This window comes from Leptopilina boulardi, unplaced genomic scaffold (assembly GCF_019393585.1).
Source record: "Leptopilina boulardi isolate dan_hultmark-lab unplaced genomic scaffold, ZJU_Lbou_2.1 LbouV2_231, whole genome shotgun sequence".
Classification (NCBI taxonomy): Eukaryota; Metazoa; Arthropoda; class Insecta; order Hymenoptera; family Figitidae; genus Leptopilina; species Leptopilina boulardi.
The window spans coordinates 173,882-199,345 of NW_026137787.1; the positions used below are offsets into that span (position 1 = coordinate 173,882).

A 25,464-nucleotide genomic window follows, 5' to 3' on the forward strand; every position below is an offset into this window, starting at 1 on the left:
CTCTCTTTCTCTAGAATTAAACTCTCAACGTAAAGTAACTACTTTCAAATTGATACAAAACGTTTTTGGTCCATCCGAGAATGAAAATGGAGGAAGGGTCGAAGGTCTAATCGAATTTGATGTGCCTATATAGTACAGTATAAAGCATCGAATGGCACGCGTGAACATAATTCATTTATGTTTGTTTGTTGCCATGGAGTGAGATATAACTCGGCGAAACAGCTATTGTTGGCAATTCGCCAAAATCAAGCAAATATATATATATATATAGAGAGAGAGAGACACACACAGAGTATGTACACTTTTCCCACAAACGGCATAAGAAATCGCACGTACACTGGAGTTTCGACAATTCTGCATTGTCGATCGACAACTGAATTAAGGAGTCGAATAAGGAATAAGGGGGCTCTTGTAAGTTTTTCAATTTTTGGCAACAGGCTCAACTTGTCTCGTTGCAATAGCTGCCAAAAAAAAAGAAGAAAACATTTCGGTTCAGGCTCAATTTTATTTTTAGACTATACTAAAGACCACCTTCTTCGTAATTCTCTCGTCTTTCATCATTCATTGTCCGTGGATATACGAAACTGGAATGAAAAATTTACTTAACGACCCTAAAAAAAAGACAAGAGGCGAATTCTAACAATTCAAGAAAAAGTTTCATTGATTTTGTTCAAGTTTTCTTCAATTATGAATTATGTAACGAGGTGATTAAAATTTTTCAAAATTTTTTTATTACAATATTTGCTGCCTAGTATTAGGCTATTCTTTAAATAGTTCGATAAATTATTTTTCAAGTCATTCTATATTCAATAAAGAAATGCGTTGGAAAAAGCGTTTCGTATTTGACGTAACATACCGCAGCGCTACCTAGTGGCGGTTAATATAACTATATGTATAGAAAAAAGAGCGCGCACTTTGAATTTTTAATATTTAGAAATATTATTCAACAACCATGCTAATTTCTATTCTGATTCTAAAAATTTTAATTAATATATTCAATTGCAACATTTTTGTATAAATTATTGTCTAAATATTTTTTTATTTTTAAAAACCAAGTATTTAAAAAAAACAACATTCGCAAGCAAAAAAGCATTTGATAAATAATTGTATAACTAATTTTGAATCATTGATCTTAATGAGAAAATAAGTTGATGATTCGCGTGCAATAACGGAAAAATACTAAGCATCGGTTTTATTATGATTATTATTTTTTTTCTTGCAGAAACGCAATAAAAGATTAATGAAAGCCGCAAATTTAAAATGAATATCTGCCTAAATTACAGGGAATGTAGGAGAAAAGAGATGAGGGGAGTAAGGTTTGAAGATTCACAATGAAAAAAAATGTAACAACCACGGCGCCGACTTTGAAGGTTGGCACGCGCCGCAGTCGCGCAATATAAATTCTAATTTCCCGCGTCAATTGTGAGAGTCGTGCGGCACGATCTGAATCCGCCTTAATTGAAAGTTACAGCAGTTAAATGCCTTTTTAAGGATTATAAGTTGCAATGAGCCTTATGCCTTTTATAAACATAACACACATGTGTAATATATTATATCAAACTTATTATTGTAATGTATTTATGGATTCTCTAAAAAGAGGGCATTTTCATTTCTTTGTGTTGATGACAAAACTTATTTTAAGGTTATGTTAGCTAATTTTAACTTCAAACCCTTTCTATTAACCTATGTTCTTAATATTTAACCCTAAATTATGAGGTTATGTTTGCCACATTCTTATATACACTGTAAAAAAAATTTTTTGTCGATTTACACGCCGAATGTAAAATAACTTATTCAACAATGTTAATTTATTATGCTTTGTAAATTTATAACGTTAAACATTTTAATTTTACACTGCTGAACGTTGTGAATTCACACGGTTGTGTAATTTTACAATGTTGGACATTGGAAAGTATGGCCATACATATGTGGCCATACTTTCCAATGTCCAACATTGTAAAATTACACAACCGTGTGAATTCACGGTGTGAATACATATGTGTGCCACATATGTATGGCCATACTTTCCAATGTCCAACATTGTAAAATTACACAACCGTGTGAATTCACAACGTTCAGCAGTGTAAAATTAAAATGTTTAACGTTATAAATTTACAAAGCATAATAAATTAACATTGTTGAATAAGTTATTTTACATTCGGCGTGTAAATCGACACAAAATTTTTTTTACAGTGTATAAGAAGATCTAATGGTAGTGATCATTATCACCTAATTTTGAGGTTATCTTTTCAGGTTTGTTAGTATTTTGGTCCTAAACATATTTACCGATGATAAATGAAGAGACAACCGGGTTTTGAGGTTAAAACATAACCTCAAAATAAGGTCAGAATACTAACAACCTGCGATGAGAATAAATTCGGCAAACATAACCTCAAAATTAGCTCAATTTTTGTGGTCAAGAGGGCGAACATAACCTCAAAAATCCAAGATTTTCAGTTAGAAAAATAAATTTTCCCTCAAAAATGACTCTGGAGAATCACATTTAACTTGTAATTTTCTATATGACGTGTGTTTATATCAATGTATTTTTTTCCATGAAACTTTTATTTATAGTTTTGTTTGTGAATATAACCCAATGATAAGTCATCGCACCATGGCCAACCCCATGGAAGCTTGCGTGCTTCTGGTAGATTGCAGTATACTCACACTATAATGCTCTATGGGGTTGAGTTCCAGGGATGAGCCAACTGATAACAGCACCAGTCAGCTTGACTCATTCTTTCTTTCTTTTTTTTCACTCCCTGGCCTTTTATTTCATTTCAATTTTGTTTTTTTTTTTGTTTTTGCCCCTCCCCCCCATCTCCCACTGAGTGAATCCCATTAAATGCCACTGTGAATCTTTTTGATGGCAAAAAAAATGCGTTTCACAAAGATAATCTTTTTTAGAATTTTTTTTTTTTTTGAGAATATATCCGTAAATATATATATAAATTATGAAGGAGTATTCTCTTGTCTTTACCAGAAATTCTTCGCGCTCCAAGTTCTATCGACGCAATTTATCAAAATAAAAAAATTATACAGAGGATTTGAAAGATCTTTGATGTTTATGGAAAGAATTTCTCCGGGGGAATCTTTTTTCCTTGAAAGAGAGAGAGAAAGATTGGAACCTTTAGCGAAAAAAGGTCCTTGGCATGCGGAAAATTATCTCATAACTTTTACCTTGTCATTTTTAATTTTTTTTTCATTTCATTTCAATTTTTAATCATCTCTCGCATCCTTTGTGAAAATAACCGTTCAGTTATTTTTAATATCGAGAAGTTTTGTATCTCTCTCCCTCTCTCTTTCTCTCTATTATAATGAATGTCAAATGACATTTTTTACATTATGAAGAAAAACACAACACTTTGTGTGATTTAAAGATGTAGTTAAGTTCAATGATGAATGTCAATATATTTTTAATCTCTTATTCTGATCGTCAATTGTTTATCATTCGAAATATATATGATGTTTTACAAATAATTCACAGTGTTTTTTTTAAATGTATATTTATAAAGTTCATTTTCTTTCAACCACGCGTAGAAAATAACTTAGGAGGAATGGATTTTTTTTCTTTATTTATTTGATATTGTGGTTTTCATTCCATTTGGGCTAATTTTAAATTTTTATATAAATGTCTCGCACTGGAATGTTAAAAAAAATATAGAAAATTAGAATAAATAAAAAACTATATTTAATGATTAATAAAAAAAATGGTGGGCTATTTTTATATTATTTTCTTACGATAGAGGAAGAATATGATTTTAAATCAAAAGTGTGAGTAAGAAAAACGAAACATAAAGTTTTTGATTAAATGACATGTGGTAAACATGACCGTTAACAGAATGAAGGTGAACTAAATAGAAACAAGAGGGAAAAGTACAAATCAAAACAAGTGGCATTTGGTCTAGGTAACAAGTGAAGCGTAAAATAACACAATTCTTATTTCAATTGATTTGACCTATACCATGGAAACATGCATCCCTATACCAAATAGAAAAAGGGTATTCCCAACCTAAAACTAATCCGCCCTAAAAAATAGGGGAAATCAATTTCTGATCAAAAATCAACTACACAATAAAAACCTGAGTTTAAAATGATTTGGCTAACTTGATCATTTTGATACGCACCAAAAATAAACCTTGATTTATTTTGATTCAAAGATAAAATGACAATTATCTATCTATATTACAAAAAGATATCGCCGCCGCCGCTGTTTCAAGACTAAATATAGCCGTAAGTGGAGGTGGATTTCCCGCCAAAAATGACCTAAATTTAGAGGTTATGTTATTTTGTCGAGAAACGTTATGTTCGTTTCAAGGCTCTGAATATAGCCGCAATTCCCCCCCCCCCCCTTCGTTGAGGGGGGTTGGATTTCCCGCCAAAAAGAACTAAATTTAGAGGTTATGTTCGTTTCAAGACTCTGAATATAGCCACAAGTCCCCCTCTCTGCCTTTCGTTGAGGGGGAAGGTGGATTTTCCGCCAAAAATGACCTAAATTTTAGGGTTGTTATTTTGGCGGGAAACGACCAAGAAACAAACGTAACCTCAAAATTTGGCTAAAAACAACAGTTTAAATGATTTTTTAGTTTAGGTGAAATGTAAAAATGGTTTGTAATGAACTTTAAATATTTCAACTTTTATTATACCTCCTTGTGGTACATCTTGGAAACAAATTTTATCAAAATTTATGTAAAATTTAATATTAGTTTAAAATACTAATTCAAAAACTTTATCAATAATAAAGAATATAAATTTGCGCTTTCAAAAAATTTGGCTAAAAACATAAAATATAACATTAATGAAAAAAAAGAGAATAGAAGAACATAAACCTAATTGAAATACCCGAAGATGTAAACGAGAAAATAAAAAAACTACAATTGGAGATTTTTATCCCCCCGCAGTAAAAGGATATGGCAAAGATGGCACTGATGAGGAGTGTCTTAATCTTTCAAAGGATGTTTACTGTTAAAAGGAAAACATGGATTCGCGCAATACGGAGAAAATGGTCGACGAGCAATTTCATGTTGTTTTTTTCACCTCCTCTCCTTCTCCTTCCATAGTAGTGGAGTCTTTTCTTTTTTCCGGTGCTTTATAAAGCACGAAAAGCGAGTTAGTCTCCTCTATACGTTGTTGTGTTTATATATATATATATATATATATATATATATACGATCGCAAAAGAAGAGTCATTCCTAGTGCGCGGTGGTAAATCAAAATAATGGTGTCCTATGGGAAAAGCGCGGTTGACTACTGCGAGTTGTTTCGTGGTGACACAGACAATGCGCGCCTCGCTATGCTGTTGTGCACAAGAGAAAATACTCTCGCTGGATGCGACACTATGGAAGAAGGGGTAAAAGGGAAGAATGGGAGAAACACCCTTACGCACTTGGTACAGCAGTCCTCTATCTCTTTCCCTCTCTGATTTCCTCTCTTTCCACTATATAACAACGCGAGACGATGGGGTTGAGAGATAAACCTGGCGCCAGTCAGTTTCACCCCACCATACGAATTTTCACCCTCTGTTGTATACCTCTCTAAATCTCTCTAAACCTACTACAGTTCCTCCCATTCTCTCTCCCTCTCTGGACCTTCTCAACCACTGAAAGGTACCTCTTCAGTACCCATCATGAGCAACCCCCTTTGGTACCAATGCACAATCATTCCTATATATATATATATAGTTTGAGTGTGCTACGTTCTCTCTACCAGGAGCTAAAATGAAATCCCATATGATGAAGAGGTGTTGGAATTCAAACATGACAAAAACTTTAATTGCAATTTATTTCGTATTAAGGTACTTGAAAAGAGAAAAAGAGAGAATTCACTAGATTGCGACATGGGATTCAATCATTCAATTAGTGATGGAGTTAACTTTAAGTGATAGTTAATTTTTAGCTATTATTTTTTAGAGATATTGCACATTTTTACTTTCTCTGTTAAGAGGCAGAAAATCAAATAATATAAACACAACGATAAACCGAAGAGGACTGATCTGATTCTCCAGAAACAAGGCATTTTTACTTTCCTATACTTAATAACTTAAAAATTTTAATTGAAAAAATTCTGAAACTTTTTAGGATTATTTTTAACAATACCAAAAGCAAAAGAAACATTTTTTTTTATCGTTTTTATTTCTTTAAAAAATTCCAAATTTTTTTATAAATCGCAAATGATGCGAAGGTAGCGCCCCTAGTGTTCGCTATTGGTAATACTAAACGTCGCACAGTGAAGTAAATTCGGATAGTCGAGGACAAATCAGTCTAGAGGTCATAAATTTTACTCATCTTTTTTAATTGTTTTTTCGTTTTAAATAAAAGGTTTTTAAAATTACAATAAAATCATTGTCATTGAGCTTTTATATACAGCTTTATGAATAATTCACCAGTTTTTTTTTTAATAAAATGCAAATATTTTATTATTTAGAAGCAAATTGTAAATGAAATAATTAATTTATAGTGCTTTTATAAATATTTGTTAAAAAATGCGCACAACTTCTACCATTTTAATGAACCAGAGTAAGAATTAGATTTTTACTGATAATAACTATCGTATTTCTTATTGAAAAATTCAAAAGTTTTAAAATTAAAAAAATGTAAATTTCCTTCAATAACTTCAAGAAATATTTGAATCCTCTTTGTTAGTATATTTTCAAATCGTATCTCCAGATTTAGTTTTTCGATCATTTAACCAGAATATTCTACAGTGTAAAACTTGCTCATGTAATTTTCATAAAATGTCCAATTTGTCCTAATCCACAAGCTTTTTTCTCTTTTTATACAGTTCAAATCCTTTATATTTGCTTTGTAAATAAAATATATACAGATAAAAACCAATAAATCAAATTATACTGAATATCACTTCCTTTCTCCCAAAAATGACATATAATTTATTTATTAATAAAATCACTCGAATTAATAATTTCAAAAGTAATTAAATTATAAAATCAAAACAGAATCAGAGAACAAAATTTTAATTGAATTTCACTATAATAAATTAGGGTACAATTTAAATATTTTCTCTCACATCGATACATATGATTTAATAATTCAGAGAGTTTAAACGAATTGTAGAATTAATGAAATATTAATCAAAAATTGCTGAGTAAATGAAGACTAATGCATTTCCAACATTCGTATAACTTAATTTAGTATCATCTCTCTCACTCTAATGTAATTTTCAGTATATTTATATATATGAAGCATCATCGATGATTGTTTTTTAACATCAAATGAGTTTCATTGTGCGGAGCAAGAATGTATTGATATCAGAAATGAGCCCTTCAAACGTTGACATTGTAGGGTGTGCATACAGAGGGTTCGAAATCGAAACCGCCCAGTTAGTTTCTGTAGCTTAGGGTGAGTCCTATCCCCTATATATAATAGTGTCAAAAAAAAACCTTTATTTACATGCGCGAAGCTCTTTGTACACACAGGGTCATTATTTCCTGACTTTAGAACTCTGGGAAAAAAAATTTTCAACGAGAAATTAAAACCAAAATCTTATACAAAAACCCTTGCGTCTTTGTTACATTTTTATTTTAATTTGACAGTTGACGTAACGTTTCTATCATTGGTCCCACAAAATAAAAACATCAAAGGAACGAAAAAGTTTAACAAAATCTTAAACTCAAATGAAGGCGAATTCATATACATTTCTTAAGACTTAAGGATTCTAAACATTAGACAGTAAAAAGGAAACCTACTTCTAAAAAGGTTAAGTCATTTCAAAATGCTTCAACTTCCTTTGTATTAAAAATATTTTTTTTTTCTCGCGAGATTAAAAAAAAATGTAACATTTGTCATTTTTAATATGCATCGACACGTAAAAGCAATCATAAAATTGTTTTCGAACAATAAATCAGAATTGCAAGGTATAGAGAATAGTAATGCAAATGTAATATTATAAAACAAGAATATTTGTTTTTTTTATACATCAGTGATTAATGATTTATAATTTATTTATGACTTTCATTAATGGATTTCAATTATGTCTCTGGGTTACAACGAGAAGCTTAGAGCTTCAATAATGGATCCTATTAATAAACGCGCAATACCACACGGAAATGGAACCCCGACTTCTGTTATATAGCTAATCTTTACAATCCTACTAAGGGTCACGTACGTACGTCGACTTTCTGCCATTGGCGGGGTTTCAATGCAACCACGACTTTATTTTTTCTTTTACCAAAATCCGTTTTCTTCTGCGGTCAACCCTGAAATAGCCAACGCCAATTGAAGTTTAACTTTCCAATTGCGAAACCAATTTCTAACACTTCGAATCTAATTTCAAATTACTTCTCGTAATTCAAGTCGTGGTAAATATAAATTCCCCTCCTACTATATAAAAGTTTATGTGTACACAGTATTGAATAGCATTGGTTGGAGAAAAAAATTTGACAAACACATCAAAAGGAAATCATTAGTTAATTCAAAGTAATTTTTAAATAATTATTTTTGATAAACCCAATATAATTGATTAAATTAAATATTTTTCCACTTACATTTTCGAAAACCCCCGAGTAACGAGTTTCAATTCAATCCGATCGATTTTTTTGAAAACTCTTTAGCCATATTAGATCCGCCATTTTGAATCTTCAAAAACGGACTTAAGATTCGTAATCAGTCACCCCAAAAAACCCCCGAGTAACAAGTTACAAGCCAATTGCGTTCGGTTTTTGAAATTACTTTCGCCATATTGGATCCGCCATTTTGAATTTTTTAAAACTGACAACGGATTCGTAATCAGCAACACCAAAAACCCCCAATTAACGAGTTTCAAATGAATCCGATAAGTTTTTTAAAATTCGTCCGCCATATTGAATCCGCCATTTTTAATTTTTAAAAACAGATTTCAGATTCGTAATCAGCGACTACAACAACTTTTAAAGGTACAGTGATCCATAAACTTTGTTGACTATTAATTCTAATGACTTTGGCAAGTTGGTTTAATTATTTTATATTTTATTATATTATTCAAAGAAAATGAAGTGAATATTATAAGAAATTATACAAATTGAAACTTTTTACAGCAATTATGGCTGGATTCTCATTCTGATCTCGTTTATTTAATAAAACTTCGACGCCTCCTATTCATTTAATTTCTAATAATTTTTATTATTTTAGGTTATTTGTGCAAGACAAAATACCGCGTCACAGTTTTTACAAACAAATTGAAAGTCAAATGTATGTTAATTTCAAAAAGAATGTAATATTTGCTTATTGGTTTTGAGGATATTCTTTTGCAGTTGGAAGGTAAACTGAGGAATGTGGGTCAGTAGCTTTAGTATTTAAATTTTCGTGATATTTAAATAAACGTATATATATATATATATATATGGTTGGAAAAAAAATTCCAAAAACTTTTTTTTACTCTTCACATCACTACTGTGCCAGCTCTAATTGGCAAAACCAAAGTCGAAATTTTAATAACAGAGGATGTTCACTCCCACAGCACCGAAACTTTTCTAAAGATTTCCTAAACATTTATTTGAAATGTTCGGAATATTTAATTGCAATGTTTAGTGAAAATCGTGTAAAGATTTAAATGTCCTGATTAAATAAATGTTTAGTGTGGAACTTTGTGAAAGTTTCCTGAAAATTTCATTTAAATGTTTAGGAAAGTTTCGCGCTAAACATTTATTCAAGTGGGACATTTAAATCTTTACACAATTTTCACTAAACATTGCAATTAAATATTCCAAACATTTCAAATAAATCTTAAGGTTAATCTTTAGGAAAGTTTCGGTGCTGTGGGGGCAGCTTTATTTTACAACTCGTATGCCAAAAAAAATATTGTACAAACAATCTAATTTTTGTATAAAATTCAAATATACCTTAATTTACAGATTCTTAAAGTTTTACTTTATTGATGAATAATTAAACTATTTGAATACATTAAAGAATTAAGATAATTTTACGTTAAGCTTGAAGAACCGTATACAACTAAATGCTTTACCGCAGGACCGTGTTTGCACACGACTGACAAAAACTTGCGAACCCGGAATTCTACTCAAGAACTTTTAATATTCACAAATAATATCTCCAACAGTAATTAATAGAATCAACTATTAATAATAAATAAACTAGAATCATAATTAATTAGTAGTGTTTTTATCAACACAATACTTTTAATATTTAAAGCAAAAACATTTTAGCATTCACGTCTCACTCTCCGCAACTATATTCAGAAAAAAGTAAACAAGCTCACTGCATTTTTTTTTTTTCCATTTTTAGACCCTGCTGGAATGGAGATTTTTATCTCTCGTACAGCATGTTTTACAGTGTGGTCTCTTTCGCGTGTGTGGGCATTATAGGGTATTAGTGGATCTTCATTAATGTGCACGATGTAGATGCGGGGCGGTATTACGTGGAGGAAACAGTCATGGTACTGACGTTCGTACACGTGGGATTACGAAGTAGTATAGTAGGCAATGCAGTGCCACGCGGATTATGGGTTAGGTTGTTAAACAGTCTGAAACTATGAGAATCGTTGCCGTTGCCATGGTCTATATATATATATATATATAACGTGGCAAGGCCATACACTTCGAACTCAAACCAGAATTGAAGATAAAGAGTGCATTGTTATCCCCCTTATATACCCACTAGAGACCGTCGAGGATTCATATACTATATAGACCGGCTATTATTGAGATTTCGGTTTCGAGGGACTTCATATATGTATCGATCTCAATTTCAGCCATAGCATAAACGAAGATTACTAACGTAAGCTCCTTTTACGAGAGATTATGTTCAGTCTCAATACGAATCTGGGAGAGAAGAGTCTCCCCTTCCTTTTTTTTATGGATGAAGGAGAATTTTGATGACTAAAAACTTTAATATGGCTAATGACAATAACGCTTTTCTTTAGTATATACATATGTCATCAGGGGAGTAAATTATTGTATCCGTATGTTCTATTTGGAACAAAAATTTCTATTTGAAAAATAAAAATCTTTTTTTTGGGATATGCTGCGATAATAATTATTCTTGTCACTGTAACGTTTTGTTATACTTCATTTATTGCAGCTGCATTACTGTAACAAATTTACTTTTTACTAATACGAAATTCATGACACTATTTTATAAAATCAATAATACATTAAGTTTTCTAAAAAATTCTGTATTTCCAAAAAAATACCAAATGTGGAAAACATTTATGACCTTATAAATCATACACATATGCCAGGAAAAATCAGTTCAGATTTTGGTGCTCGTCGTCATCAGATATTAATTTACTAAATTTCCAAGTACTGTTACTCTGCCCAAATTCATATTAGTTTGGACTAGAATTTCTATTACGATGTAAAAGAAGAAGTTCTCCATCAACAGTTTGGAAGAAATTCAATTCTCGTGGATTCAACTCTACTTTACTACAATCCTTGGGAAACATCTTTACTCCTTTTCTATAGAAGAACTATTTTCTTCTAATTTGGGTTTCGTTACTGTCAATTGGACTCCGGACTTGAGGTTTATCACTGAGGTCCGACAACCTTCTTTTGTGCATGGTCATAATTTACACCTGGGGGTTAATTACGTACCTTTTCCCAGATTCCACATTCTGGATTCTACTCTTCACATTCCATATTCCACATTCTTGTTTCCATATTCCGGATCCCACTTTTCACATTCCGGATTCCACTTACAAAATTCCGTATTCTTTATTCCACATTCCGTATTTCACTTTCTACATTCCGGATTCCACATTCCACATTCAGAATGTGGGATTTGGAATCTGGAATTTTGGAAGTGGAATCCTAAATGTGAAATCAGGAATGTAAAAAGTGGAATGTGGAATCCGGATTACGGAATGTGAAAAGTGGAATACCAAATACGGAATTTGAAAAGTAGAATACGGAGTGTAGAATCCGGAATACGGAATTTTGAAAGTGGAATCCGGAATTTGAAATACGGGATTTTGAAAATGGGATCCAGAAAAAGTTATACATAATTGACCCCCTGGTATCAGCCCACAGTACTACTTATTCAACACCTCTTCTTAATTAATAATTATTTCTTAACTAACTCAGCTCGGAGATTAAATTAAATATCCAGAAAAAACATAATGTAAACTAAATTAATCTGCTTTATTTATTTATATTGATAAAAAAGTGTATAGTTCTTCTCGTTTATCCTAACCATGTTAAATTTCAACAGGGTGTAATTTAATTCCATAAGGTTTAAATTTCATTGGTGTCGAATTTTTCAGCACGAAATTTGCCAAAAAAAGAAAAGAAGAAATGTAACAGAATTCTGCCATATGTGCGTGAGAATGTGTTTTGAATATACATATATATGCATACTAATACAAGCTGCCTGAGGTGATAGAGAAATGTAAAAAAAAAAATGTACTCACCATAGAACCAGCACTTATTGTCGCCGAAACGAGGCCTCAGGAAGGTGGATGCTGGATCCTCGGGAAGATGGTCCAGAACAGCTGCCAATCCTGCAACAAGCAGTGGCCCGCCCCAGGCATATACTGCATACACTCTCAGTCTGAGAGTCTCCTGGCCCTTCTCCAAACTTGCAGGTCTCAAGTCTCTGGAAACAAAAAGAGAGTGCACAATTTAATAAATATTGATAAAAAGAATCCTTGAATGTAAAACTTAGAAAATCGAAAGAAAATTATTATTTTTCTGAAAACAGAGATTTCCCTTTCAGATTCGGCTTGAGTTCGGATAAAATTTCTGCCGAAATTTTGTTTTCCTTTCTGTCAAAAACTAATGACTTCCATTAAAATGCTATGGATAATTTTTTTTTCCCTTCCAAAAATTCCGTACGTTTTCCGCCGAAAATGAAATTTCAACGAAATCTCCAGAAAGGCGAAACCTTTCCAAAGTGGAATAAGAAAACACAAAATTTAATTGAATTCCTCCGTTACGGAAAAGGAATATTTTTCATTTTTTTTCTTTTTTGCGAAAAAGAATTTTTAGAAGTGTGTAACTTTATTCCAGTGCACATCTTTTATATTCAGTTTTCAAACAAAATTTTCTTAGAAGATACCGCGCGATCCTTATTATTTTACTTTTTGTTTTCACATTCATGCTCTCTGCGGCATATAATACAGGTATATACCTTATATTTACGGCAAAGACGAGTGTGAGAAATTGGATTAAAATTTGTAATTCCATATTGAGTAAAAAGTTTTTCAATCGTAAGTCTCTGCTAGTTTTCTGGTCACGTTCCCATTGGATTTCGATTTTCCGGTAGTACAGTACTAGACGTGTGTTGTGCTGAGCTTTCGAGCTATATACAATATAGAGAGAAAGGGGGATTTCGTCAGGAAAATCGTTGCGAATACTAAGCCTCATGTAAGAGAACAACGACAATAACAACGAGGCATGTAACATTATCGCATCTCTGTAATCTTGTTAATAATATTCTATATGTGTGTTATCGCGTCAACGGTACATAACAACCTCACCAATTTTTTTTTTTTCTAAATGAGGCTCGTGTGAAATTCATATTTTCTGCACCTTCTCTCTCTACATTTTATATAAAACTACGTTGTTACGGAAACATGCCGAGAATGTATGTTTATTAATTGCGCCTGGCTAAATTGTTCTGATGTCATATATATGTATATATATATATATACAATATGTCCGTGTCCCGATTCAATTAACCTCTTTTTTGCTTTTATCATTTTTCGCGCGTGGTAACAACCAAACAATTTTTTATTGTTTTTGAGATTGATCTCAATTAATTTTTATGAAAAATTTTTTTTGTCTTTTATGGGTTATGAATTTAATAATGAAGTTAATAAGTCTTCGCAACTTAGTTTTAAATCGAGGATTAGAATAGGGATTATATAGAATATGCAAAAATTTAAAGATTCATTCAGCAACTTAAGAAGATGACATCACTGAAATTACTAAAGATCAATGAAGGATGAGTGAGATATTGCTCGAGATTTAGCAAAAAATTTGAGATTAACATCCAGGGGGTCGATTATGTAATTCCATATCCACTTCCACTTCCACTTCTACTTTTTCTAATTTCCATTCTCACTTCCATTCCCACATCCACTTTTTCTTATTTCCACTCCAATTTCCACTTGCATTTCCATTTCCACTCCCACATACATTTCCACTGCTACTATTTTTAATTTCTTTTCCAAATTCAATTTCCAGTTCCACTTTATCTAATTTCCATTCCCACTTCCATTTCCACTGCCACTATTACTAATTTTCATTTCCACTTTTTCTAATTATCATTTCCACTTTTATTTTCACTTCCACTGTTTCTAATTATCCTAATTCTAATTTTCATTCACACCTCCATTTCCACTTTTTTTAATTTTAATTTTTATTCATTGAAGTGCGAGTAAAAATGAGTGCATGTAGAAATGGAAGTGTGAATAAAAATTAAAAAATTGAAAGTGGAAATGGGAGTGAAAATGAGAAAAAGTTGAAGTGGAAATGGAAATGAAAATTAGAAGAAGTGGATGTGGAAATTAAAGTGGAAATGAGAAAAAGTGGAAGTGGATTTACATAATCAACCCCCAGTGTTTAGAACTTTGTACACTAAAATAATTAAATCTAAAGATTTAATGTATCACATCACTTCTTCAAATGGCAGATGGACAATATTTTTAAATTAACCAATTCAAAACCCTTCAAAATAATTTCATTATCAAGAACATAATAATTAATAATTTAAAAAAAAACATTGAGAAACTATCTGTTATAAAATTAATACCCTCTCATAAAATGCCTGCAATTAAAAGAGCTATTTGTAAAAATTCCCACAATGAATTCTTAGCATAGAAGTTTCTCACTTAAATAAGTATCCACGAGTTAAAGGCAATAAAAAAAAAAAATGCTTTCAATTTCCACTATGTTCGAAGAGGAGAGAAGATATTTAGTGTTGAGAAAGTTCTGTACATTCATCGTTTGCGGGTTGAGAGAGAAAAGAGAACTTGTCACGATCGCACTTATTGCAACTAATTAACGTTCGTTCATTATATAGTTCTCCATTCTCCGCAAGAGCATTTGCTAACTTCTTCTTTTTCTTCTTCTTCTTCTTCGCGAGAGCAAGAATATCGCATTGTGATCGCCACATTGCATCGTAAAATTATTGTTCGTATTTTCGCAATATAATTCTCCCCTATATACACGATAAAACGTTTTCCCCCCCTATTTGGAATAGCTATAATTACCACGAATTGACTATTACCATATCGAACAGATAAATACAAAGCGTCGACATATATATGTGTATATACAGTCTCATATACTTTTATATCTGTTGTTTCTATACACACATACACTAGCCTAGATCAGGCGCCAAACAATCGTCTATAGCTGTAAGTTCTCTCCTCCCAAACCCTTTTCTTGAGAATTATATATATGTAGGGGATTCGCAAATTATAGACTATCTCTACAAATCGCGTGTGTTAGGTAATGAATAACGAGAGTGAAGAGCCCACGTCGTGACGTAATTTTCCTCATAAAATAGTACTTATTTTCGATCATAGTCAGTGGTCGAAGAAATTGTAAATTTACGAACTCTCTCTCTTTATATATGTTGCGTGACATTTGAATTATTCTGTTTCTAACTGTACGTTTTTGTTCAAAAGTTAATTTCTTCAACGTTAACTTTTATAAATTTCAATTTCTCATCATATATATATATATATTAAACGTCAATATTTTATATTACAGTCTAGATTATTTTTATATAGATACCAACGAATACACATACTCGTAATCAATGGAATTTATTTTATAATTCAGAATATCAAGTTTTTTTTTTTGAAATTGAATTTAAAATGCAAGTGAAATATTTAATATATGACCCGGATAATCCACTGGCAGTAGAAAATTTATTTTATTCTCAACTTTTTATTAAATTTCCACCAATAATTGAACATCTACAAACATCAATAAAAAGGAAAATTAAACTTTAACAAAAATTATTATTTTGAGTGCATTTTCCTTAGAAAAAAATGGTACTTTAAATATTTTTTAACAGATTGTGTGTTGGTTTTTTAAAGTTCCAATATGACGAATCCAATATAGCTAACAATTTTTTTTTTTAAATTGATTCTATTCGCTTGAAACTCGTTACTCGTAGGTTTTCAGTATCGCTGATTAAATATTTGATATCAGATTTGTAATCAGCGACACAAAAAATCCTCGAGGAACAAAATTTAAATGAATCGGATCAATTAAAAAAAATTTTTTTTTTAGAATATTGAATCCGTCATATTGAATTTTAAAAAAGTATCATTGGATTCGTAATCAGCAACCACGAAAACCCCTGAGTATAACATGTTTTAAGCAAATTGAAACGATTTTTAAATTTTTTTCATCATATTAGATCCGCCATTTTGGATTTTTAAAAACTGTTATCAGATTCGTAATCAGCGACCCCAAAAATTCCTGATACACAAGTTTTAAGTAAATCCAAACGATTTAAAATTTTTTTCATCCGCCATATTGTGTCCGCCATTTTCAATTTTAGAAAACTGTCATTGGATCCGTAATTATAAAATTTTATCAACAATTGTAGCTTTATTTCTATTAAATATGTCCAGTTTTTTCTGCTTGTGAAACGATTAATCGCAATGAAATTTTCCGATTGTCTTGTCAACAAATTGTCATATGACTTTATTTCTCCCGGGGCTTTTAGTTGAAACTGAGTTCAGTATTCTCCAGTTAATGTTTTTAGAGACGTGAAAATCATAACACAATGTGACAGTTTTGCCCATAGTATCTTCTCAAGCCATCTCAAACTTTGATTTTCTGCAAATTGGAAGTGAATGAATTTTCGTTCACGGGCCTCACTCTCGAGTGACGTCACCGCGACTGAATTCATTTTACTCATCTGCATTTTATAACTCTCTCAAAATATATATACATATATAATTTTGTATATAGTAGAAATTTTCAAACAAAAATAAAAAATTTTTTATTTAAATCGAAATAAAAACAAATATATAAACAATTTAATTACAAAATAACGAATTTTTGAGGTTATTTCGCCTAAACACTTGACTCTAAATCGTAATCGATTTGTTTCGATTCACTACACAACTTAATTGGTTATTTCTTTCCCCTTCATTTCCCAGGGAGGAGGAGGTGAAATTTAAATCGAATCCCCTTTAATAAACTACTAATTAAATTAATGTTAATAAACAAAATTATTTTTATTTAATTCATTTAATTTTAAGTCATTTAATTGATAATTATATAAATAATTTAAGAAATATTAATTTAAAATAATACTTTTTTAATTTATATATGATGATTTAATTATTTTCTAGATTTCATATATCTATGGGAGAAGCATGTTGAACAACAAAATTGACAAATATAAGGTGGTAATTGTCGGTAAATGTGAAGTACCCTTAAATGCCTTCAATTTAGTAAAAGGTTAATGGTGAAATTACTCGAAATTAGTGCAGTGGAAATGTCGATTTAACGAAACTCCTCTTAGCAATGAGAGACTGAGAGCAAGCATCAACTGCAGGATGTAATTTGGTTACACTGACGACAAACTCGAGTTGGGCGCCATTTAATTTAGTTAACCGTCTAACGAAACGGTTTAATCTCTCCCTTATCCGCACGTGGAGAATAATACACATTTCAACAAAATAAGATTCCAGAAATTGCGTGAAGAATCTTTCACAAATTGTTATTATCATCTTTAATGATTTTGGATAATTAATTAAATCTTTGAAAATATAATCTTTTAAAATTAACAACGAAATCACATAATTTTATTTTCAATTCTAAGATTATATTAAATGATTGGTAATGTTTTCTAAGGATTTAGTGGTTTCTCCCTTTTCTCTCTCTCTCTCTCCATATCTCCCGAAGAAAGTATCACATGAACAAGAGGGTCTGAGTAATCGCCTTATCGTTGCGAAGACAACGCTCGCTAATTTCTCGACTAATATTTATTGTCCAAAGGACTATACTAGCACCCGGCAATGCTTATATATATATATATATATATACCAGCCTCGCCATTCTCCATACTATAAGCGAGAGAGTCGTTATAAGGGTAGAAAATTATCGTGGCGCCGGTACTATGGCTTCAGAGCGAGCGAGACTCGTGCATATATTCCTGACGACCTTTTTTTGAACGGAGAGAGAGGTTATAAGGGGGAGAGAAAAAGGAGACAAAAAACTACAGGCGAAACCAGCAACGCGCAATTAGCCGAGCAGGAAATGAGCCGCATTGAGACACGAGTGGCGACCATACCGAAAAGCGAATTATGGCTTTGAGACCACTCCAACCCCCCTCCATTCTATCTTTAACTATAACCATCTCTACGTGGTGTGTAAAATTCAAAAAAAAAAGTAGAATATTCAATGGGATTCCTATAACAAAGATTTCTCGCTACGTTTCCTCCACCCTTTTCGAACGCAGATTAAAGCAGTTTACGTAATTAGTTTCTCGCGACAACAGTCGTTCCATATATTACAACTACCACTGTTAAAACCCAGTGATTTAACCTCGACAACTTTGAAAGTCATAAATATTAAAACACAATTACAAATTTTATATTCCAATGCCAATTACAAATTACTCTAATCTATTCCAAATAATTCGAAAAAATTTGTAAAGGCATATATTTTATATTAACACTATATAAATATTTCCAATTTTTATTATGCCAAACTCAATCAGAGAATTGTAAGAGAAATAGATAATTTGTACATTACCCGGATTCAACTTCAGCGGATGTCACAAATAAAATTCCTGGATCAGCACAGAAAAGAAGAATAGAACATGTTGAGCGGCAACGAACGATTATTTTAGGCAAACAGAATTGATAAAAGTGAGAAAAATCAATTATTCAACTTACCGAGATTTATAAAAAAAAAAATTCCAAAACAATTTTTAATCGTTAAAATATGAAAATTTTACAATTGAGAGAATCCTAAAGAGAGAATTACTACAAATAATGTAGTAAATGCTTTCGACAAAAGACTACAGTGTCATAAAAGCGATATCAAAAAAGGAGAAGGAAAAAAAAAACAAAACAGTATTATTACCATTAAAACATAAAATTTATTGACGCTGCGATATTGTTCCGATTTGTATATACAAATATATATATACATATATATACGTACGCGTTATCATGTTAGCAAAATAGCTTTTATTCATTTATATTGAAAACGAAACTTTACAGTCGTTGTTCACGCACCAGGGCGTGTTACGCTTTTAATAACGGCGCTACGCGCGAGAAATTTATTAGCGGTGCCGATTATTAACGGAATTTCGAAGTCATTAAATTCCGGGCACCGCCCGCAACTCGTAAACCTTCGTCATTGTCTGACTGGTTTTAACGTTGCCATAATCCACACAGCAAGAGAAATCGCAGATATACTACCACCGTAGCGCCGTCAGGATCTCTATATATACATAATAAATTCCGACGCGTATATATTTGATCTTTACTGATCAAGATTTCCTCAAGACAAAAGGGGACAATTATTATTTATAGGCTAGAAATATATAATCTTTGTTCAAAAATTAACTGTTTTTGATGACTAAGAAAAATTGGGAATTTGATTTCTTTTTCAGTATGAGGGAAAATGTCACGAATTTTCAGAAACCAACCAACCAGAAACCAAAATCTAGAATTTGGAAGTCTGATATCCTTTTTTCTAGGCTCTAAAACTATTTTCCAGTCTTGGATTTTGTGGATGACGATTATGGCATCTTTTTGACCAAGTAATGTTAGAAGATTGTAAGTTGGAAGAAATTTTGGAGAAAGGCCCTAAGACCCAGAAATCGAGAGCTAAAGCTCGCAATTGTAGTCACCAACCAAGAAGAAGTGGACAGAATTTAGGAATTAAGAATTATCTTCCAATTAGGCTCGAATTTATCTACTGTCCAATCAGAACGATTGTGTGGTGGCGCAGAAATCGCCTAGCGCATGCGCGTTAACCCTACCCCCTCTGAAGGAACCAATTACAATCGAGTGTCTTAGGCATAGCTAACTATAAAAACACGACTCCCAAAGCTATCAGCTTCATTGAGAGTTCAGCCTCAATCAGACCCGGTCAACTCCATTGAATAGAAATGGTAATGATCAGCGCCTCTACCACCAACATAGCAACTAAATTTTACCCAGCCTGTATATCTATATATACAAAAGATATAGATATACAAGCTGGGTAAAATTTAGTTGTTATGTTGGTGGTAGAGGCGCTGATCAGTGCCATTTTTATTCAATGGAGTTGACCGGGCCTGGCCTCAATGAAATATCGCTCTAACTTTAATTGATTCTTTATTTTTTTTTAAAAACTAATTTTCCCCACTTCCAAATTTGTCAATAAACTGACAACCGAAAATGAGAATCAAATACTATAAATAATAATTAATCGAACATTTCAATTAAACTTGATGAATCGACATGTAATTCAAAATCACATTCAAACCGATGATGAGGAGGCGATTGAAACAATAGGCTGATGTGCAAACTGTGGAAATTCAGCAAGTCACGTTTCTTGATAATAATCGATACCCGCGCACACTTCCTGAATTGATGAGAATTACGGCCCGCGCGGCAAGGGTAGATAATGGCCCTAGCGTTAATCATTTAACCCCGCACTATATACTCTCGACCAAACCTTCCATATCTTCGATTAAATTCATATATAGGGATATATAATCACCTCAGTAATTAATATAAGCGAGCATGTAATTCTAAATCGAATTTATATAGCAAATTTCTCTCTTTAACCCTTATAACGTCGCGCCATTCTTCCCTTCCACCTATACAAAGACCATTCAAGCGAAAAATAAGAATATTAAACGCCACTGAACTGAAGCCGATTATATCCATATTTTTCATCGCACTTAAAAAAAACCTTCTCTCTTTTTCCTATACCCAAGTCAATATTACCGGAAAGACACTTTTCCATGAGAAATTTCGCGGGGTGGCAATAGTTACAAGAGACAAATGTCAAATTATCATCTTATTCCCCTTCTCGTTCGCTCGTCTTTACGATTAAATTCAATTTCAATCGTAAATTCTTGAGAAAGAGAATCGCGCGCGAAAGGACGTCAAAGTTTTTTTAAAGTGTGTGTCGCTTTCTTCTTGAATTTATGGGATTCTTGTAATAATTTTCTTCCTCGCCCTTATACCCCATTCGAATAAAGTTGATGAGATTATGCGCATTTTCAACCCATCATCAAGAACTTTAGTTGAGTTTCGGTAATAGCGATTTTTGATGTTCGTGTAATTTCACGTATTAATATTTAAATGAAATCCAGTACTAATTGAAATTTATTCAAATTTTACACAGGTGTTCCATTTTTTATGTGAAATACTAAAAATCTGTTTTATACATTTCCTACATTGCGTATATTCACCCATGAATCTTAGGAAGATTATCTGATTTTCATTTATTTATTTTGTAACCAGATTTTTGACTTTTTTAATCAATTAATTAATTAAATACTTATTTGTATGTACTGTGACGTGGCATTTTGCCACACACAATAATTTATTGTTATTTTTTTTAATACCCCATCAAAATGGGAATCTTCCTTTTTCATAAAATAAATAAAATAATAAATTAGACAAAATAAGTAATTATTTAAATGTAACAATAAAATTAAAGTAAAATAATAGATTAAACCTGCCAACTCGTCGAATCACTCTTGTATTATTTTAATAAATAAAATTTGTATACTCGCGTTCCAAAAATGATTTCATGTTATCACGAGGAGTTGTCGACAATATCCAAGTCCATGGTCGCTCATCTGTTACGAAGTCAGCAGGGGAAGTACTTCCTGGTGCACATATTTGGATGAGAATCCTGAATATTCAAGAGCACCAGGAAGCCGAAAAAATATTGATTGTTTTGATCCTATCACAATAATGGGGGGCAGCCATTTTGAATAGAGGACACCACTACGCTCTCTGGTAGAGTTGCGATCTACTTTACCAGCGACATCGATGAAAATTATCGACGCGTGACATATTGATTATCGACAAATAGAAAGTTATTAATTACTTTCACTGGGACTCACCATCAAAAAGAAAGCGTGAAAGGTGACGCCGACTAGAGTCAAAGGTCAGCTATTTAATTGATATACTATTCTCGTTTTGATGGTTGTATCAGGCAGCACGCCAATTTAGTAAAAAATAATTGTGGTTATATTAAATCGACCATGTCAGGACGAGGTGCAATGAGTGGACGGCGACGCATTAACGGTGAGTCCCAGTGATTAATAAATTCCATTTCTCGCCAGATTGGCAGAAAATAAAAATAAAGTTTTGAAAATATTAAAAGTGATGTTTGCTCACCGCATGGCAAGGTGGAATAATCTTGTTGTAAGTTCGGCCATAGGCCGAATACATTAAGTAAACTTTTCACATGTTATTTAAAAAAAAGAAAAGTAATAAATTAATAATAAAATTCAATAGTGGTATTTAAATAAATATTACAGTGAAATAATTAATATGTTTTTCTTCTTACCTCCCCCTCTCCGCGGTTTGCTAGGAAATTTTCCTATCATTTTCTGAACTAGTGTGGTAAATATTTAAAATAATTAAATCTATTATAATTCATATTATAATAATTATTATTATCCATTTTATTAAGACTTAATAAATTTTAATAATAATAAATAAAAATAGTCAAAATGTTATAGTACATAGGAAAAAATTCACCGTGTTACAAATTATAAACGGTGACGCAAAAAATTAACCGTTACAAATAATTATTTCAATTTCAAGTTTAATGTATCTTTTACAGAGTTAATTATCCAGTCGAACATAATTTATACATTAAATGAATGAACTTTAATCAGCAAGTTATAAACTCCACGAGTTGAGGTCGCAGTGTTGAAAATCAAAACCCAGGAAATTGGATTTTATATAGTGTCAATTTAGCGAATTGTGATTTTGCATAAAATAATAATATCCCGATTGGCGAGACATAAAATAATGAAAGCAGCATAATATAACCGTCGCACGCGTGCGTGTCATATACAGTCGCTTTTAAAGAATTAATTATCAGCGTTGATTGGTTGGGTTGATCGGTTGCGACAAACAACAATTAGAGGGTGCCGCTCATATACCATGTGACATTGTTTATCGCGAGTATATCGTGAAAAAAATCGGATTTCTTATATTGGCAAAGATTGCAAAAGAAATATCACATTCCATATAGCAAGATTTTTTTTGTTTCGGAACGACGACACTAAAATTCTCTCTCTCTCCCAATTCTAAATGAGAAAAGCGTGAGTAAACTCATTTAAAGATCACGACATAATGTTTCGAGTTCCAAGAAATCGAGATCGCAAAATCTGGTTCGGGTTAAAGGAATAAAACGAAGAATATGAGATATGTAGCATGCGTGCGTGAAAAATAAAAATATAATGAAAACGACTTTGTTTGGATGATGATGATGATGATGATGATGTGCACAAAAGAAATGTTGCGTGACTTCTTCGCTGACAATAATGCTTCTTTATACATATATACATAAAAGGCAAAATTTAATTACCATTGGGAACATACGAAGACAAATTCAAAATTGTTGGAATTTATCATTAGAACAGACATTGAAGGGAACGTGACTTGAAATTTCCCGAAATTTTGCCGAAAGTCCAATAATAATTTCCCTTGGAATTCCATTTTAGTTTTCGACGAAAAATACACCGGAAATGGAACAGCTCCCTCGAGTTTCCATTCGAATTTCTATAATTTCCGCCAAAAAACTGAAGAACCTTGTTGATACAACGGAAATGCAAAAATTCTCCCTAAAAATTTCGTCGGAATTACAGATAATTATTTCCATTGCAATTTCTTAGGATTTGAAATAGTGTTTCAAAACGGAATTCCGATAAAATCTCCATGTCTTCCTGATGTAGAAGGTTTAATGAAAAATGTAGAATTTCATTTTAGTAATACAACTCTAAACAATAATTTTACTAATTGTAAGTAAATATTTGAAAAATTGAAACTGTTTATTTTTGCAACAAAATTCAAATATCAATTAGACATGTTCATCCTCTAAAAACATGTCAAATGAGCAATGTCAGTATTTTCTTACACATACGATATACTCATTTCGGTAAGACAACTATTTCAAAACTGGTTGATGTGTTTATTGAAACTTTCTTATAAATATAAAGACGTTTGAGTGACATATTCGTTCCCTTCCTTTTAAGAAAGCAAGTCTTTTAAATAGAAGCATCAGTCTAAAGAAAACTAATTAAAAGATATGTTAGGTCAATTAGAAAAAAAAAGTAAATATAGGGTGGGCGATGTCAAATTTAACACGGTTGACGAAAATATTAATGATCCTTTTTCTTCTATTTTTTAAGACTAACTTTGATAGTCTAAAGAATGTTGACCCTTGTAGTTTGCGAATGGTATACGCGTATACCATGAGAGAGCCACATTTATGAAAAAAACACCTCATTAAAGTTATTAATGATCCAAGTTTCGTCATAATTTTCCAACTGATGGAGGTACTTACAAAACTTCAAGAATCTTCTGCCAAGGACACTTTACATTTAAATTTCTCCCTCCGTGATACAACATACTGCAATTTTTCACCAAATCTTCTTAATAATTTTATTTAGATATTAAAAATAATAATAATAATTCCAATAATGCTTTGAATTAGAGATGAAATTATTTGAAACAAAATTGACGACAATTTTTCAAAGAAGGTATATAAAATAATTTCTCCCGCAAGTGGTTTCCATAAGTCTTTGAAGTAGTTTTTAGTCTTTGGCAAAAAAGTATCTTGGTAACTAATTTCAGAATGGCTATATAGTCCCTCTAGATTTGTACCTTCGACACATTTCTCGCAAAAAAAAAAAAGAATCTCTACTCAAAGAAGAAGAAGAAAGATGCCACGTGGTTTGGACATTTCAGTCGTCCGGCAATGAAATCTGTCCTTGGATATCGACTGAAAAGGAAGTCGTCGTCGTCGTCGATGCTTGAAAAGATACGACGAAAAGGAGGGCGAGTGAAAAAAAAGAGACACGTCACTAATGGAGGAAAAACAGAGGGACCAAAAACAAAACAAACAAAGGGTTCAGAACAACAAGCTATTCAGTTACACCCTAAATTCCTTGGAATCGAACCACAATTCTATATATGGGGGTTCCCCTTTTTAATTTTTTATGTCTATATATGAAATTTTTAATTTTCGCTATAAATTGTTAGGTTTTATGTATATTCATTCATTTGTAAAAATTAGATAAAGAGGTTATTTATAATAGGAGAAACTGTTGATAATGGAAAATGAAATTCGGTATAAACTTGCCGCACATATGGTGGTAACAGATTATGCAAATGTATCAAACTTTCCTTTACTCAATTCAATTTCGTCTGCTGCTGCATTTCAATATATGCTGTCCTGGAGAAGAAGAAGAAGGGAAGTACAGAGAGGAGAAAATGCAAATATATCAACGTTATTATGATGATTAGATATACGGATTTAGAGATAATGCCCCTAAGCGGTAATTT

The 25,464-nt window shown here is 31.9% G+C and overlaps 1 protein-coding gene across 1 annotated transcript in view; it reads right to left on the reverse strand.

Moving 5' to 3' along the window:
• The window catches only part of LOC127280271 (probable G-protein coupled receptor Mth-like 1), a 286,104-nt gene that overhangs the window by 26,171 nt on the left and 234,469 nt on the right, over nucleotides 1-25,464 (reverse strand). The window contains exon 5 of the mRNA XM_051303168.1: nucleotides 12,355-12,539. Within this exon, the coding sequence (XP_051159125.1) occupies nucleotides 12,355-12,539 (185 nt within the window). The remainder of the gene's footprint in view (nucleotides 1-12,354; nucleotides 12,540-25,464) is intronic.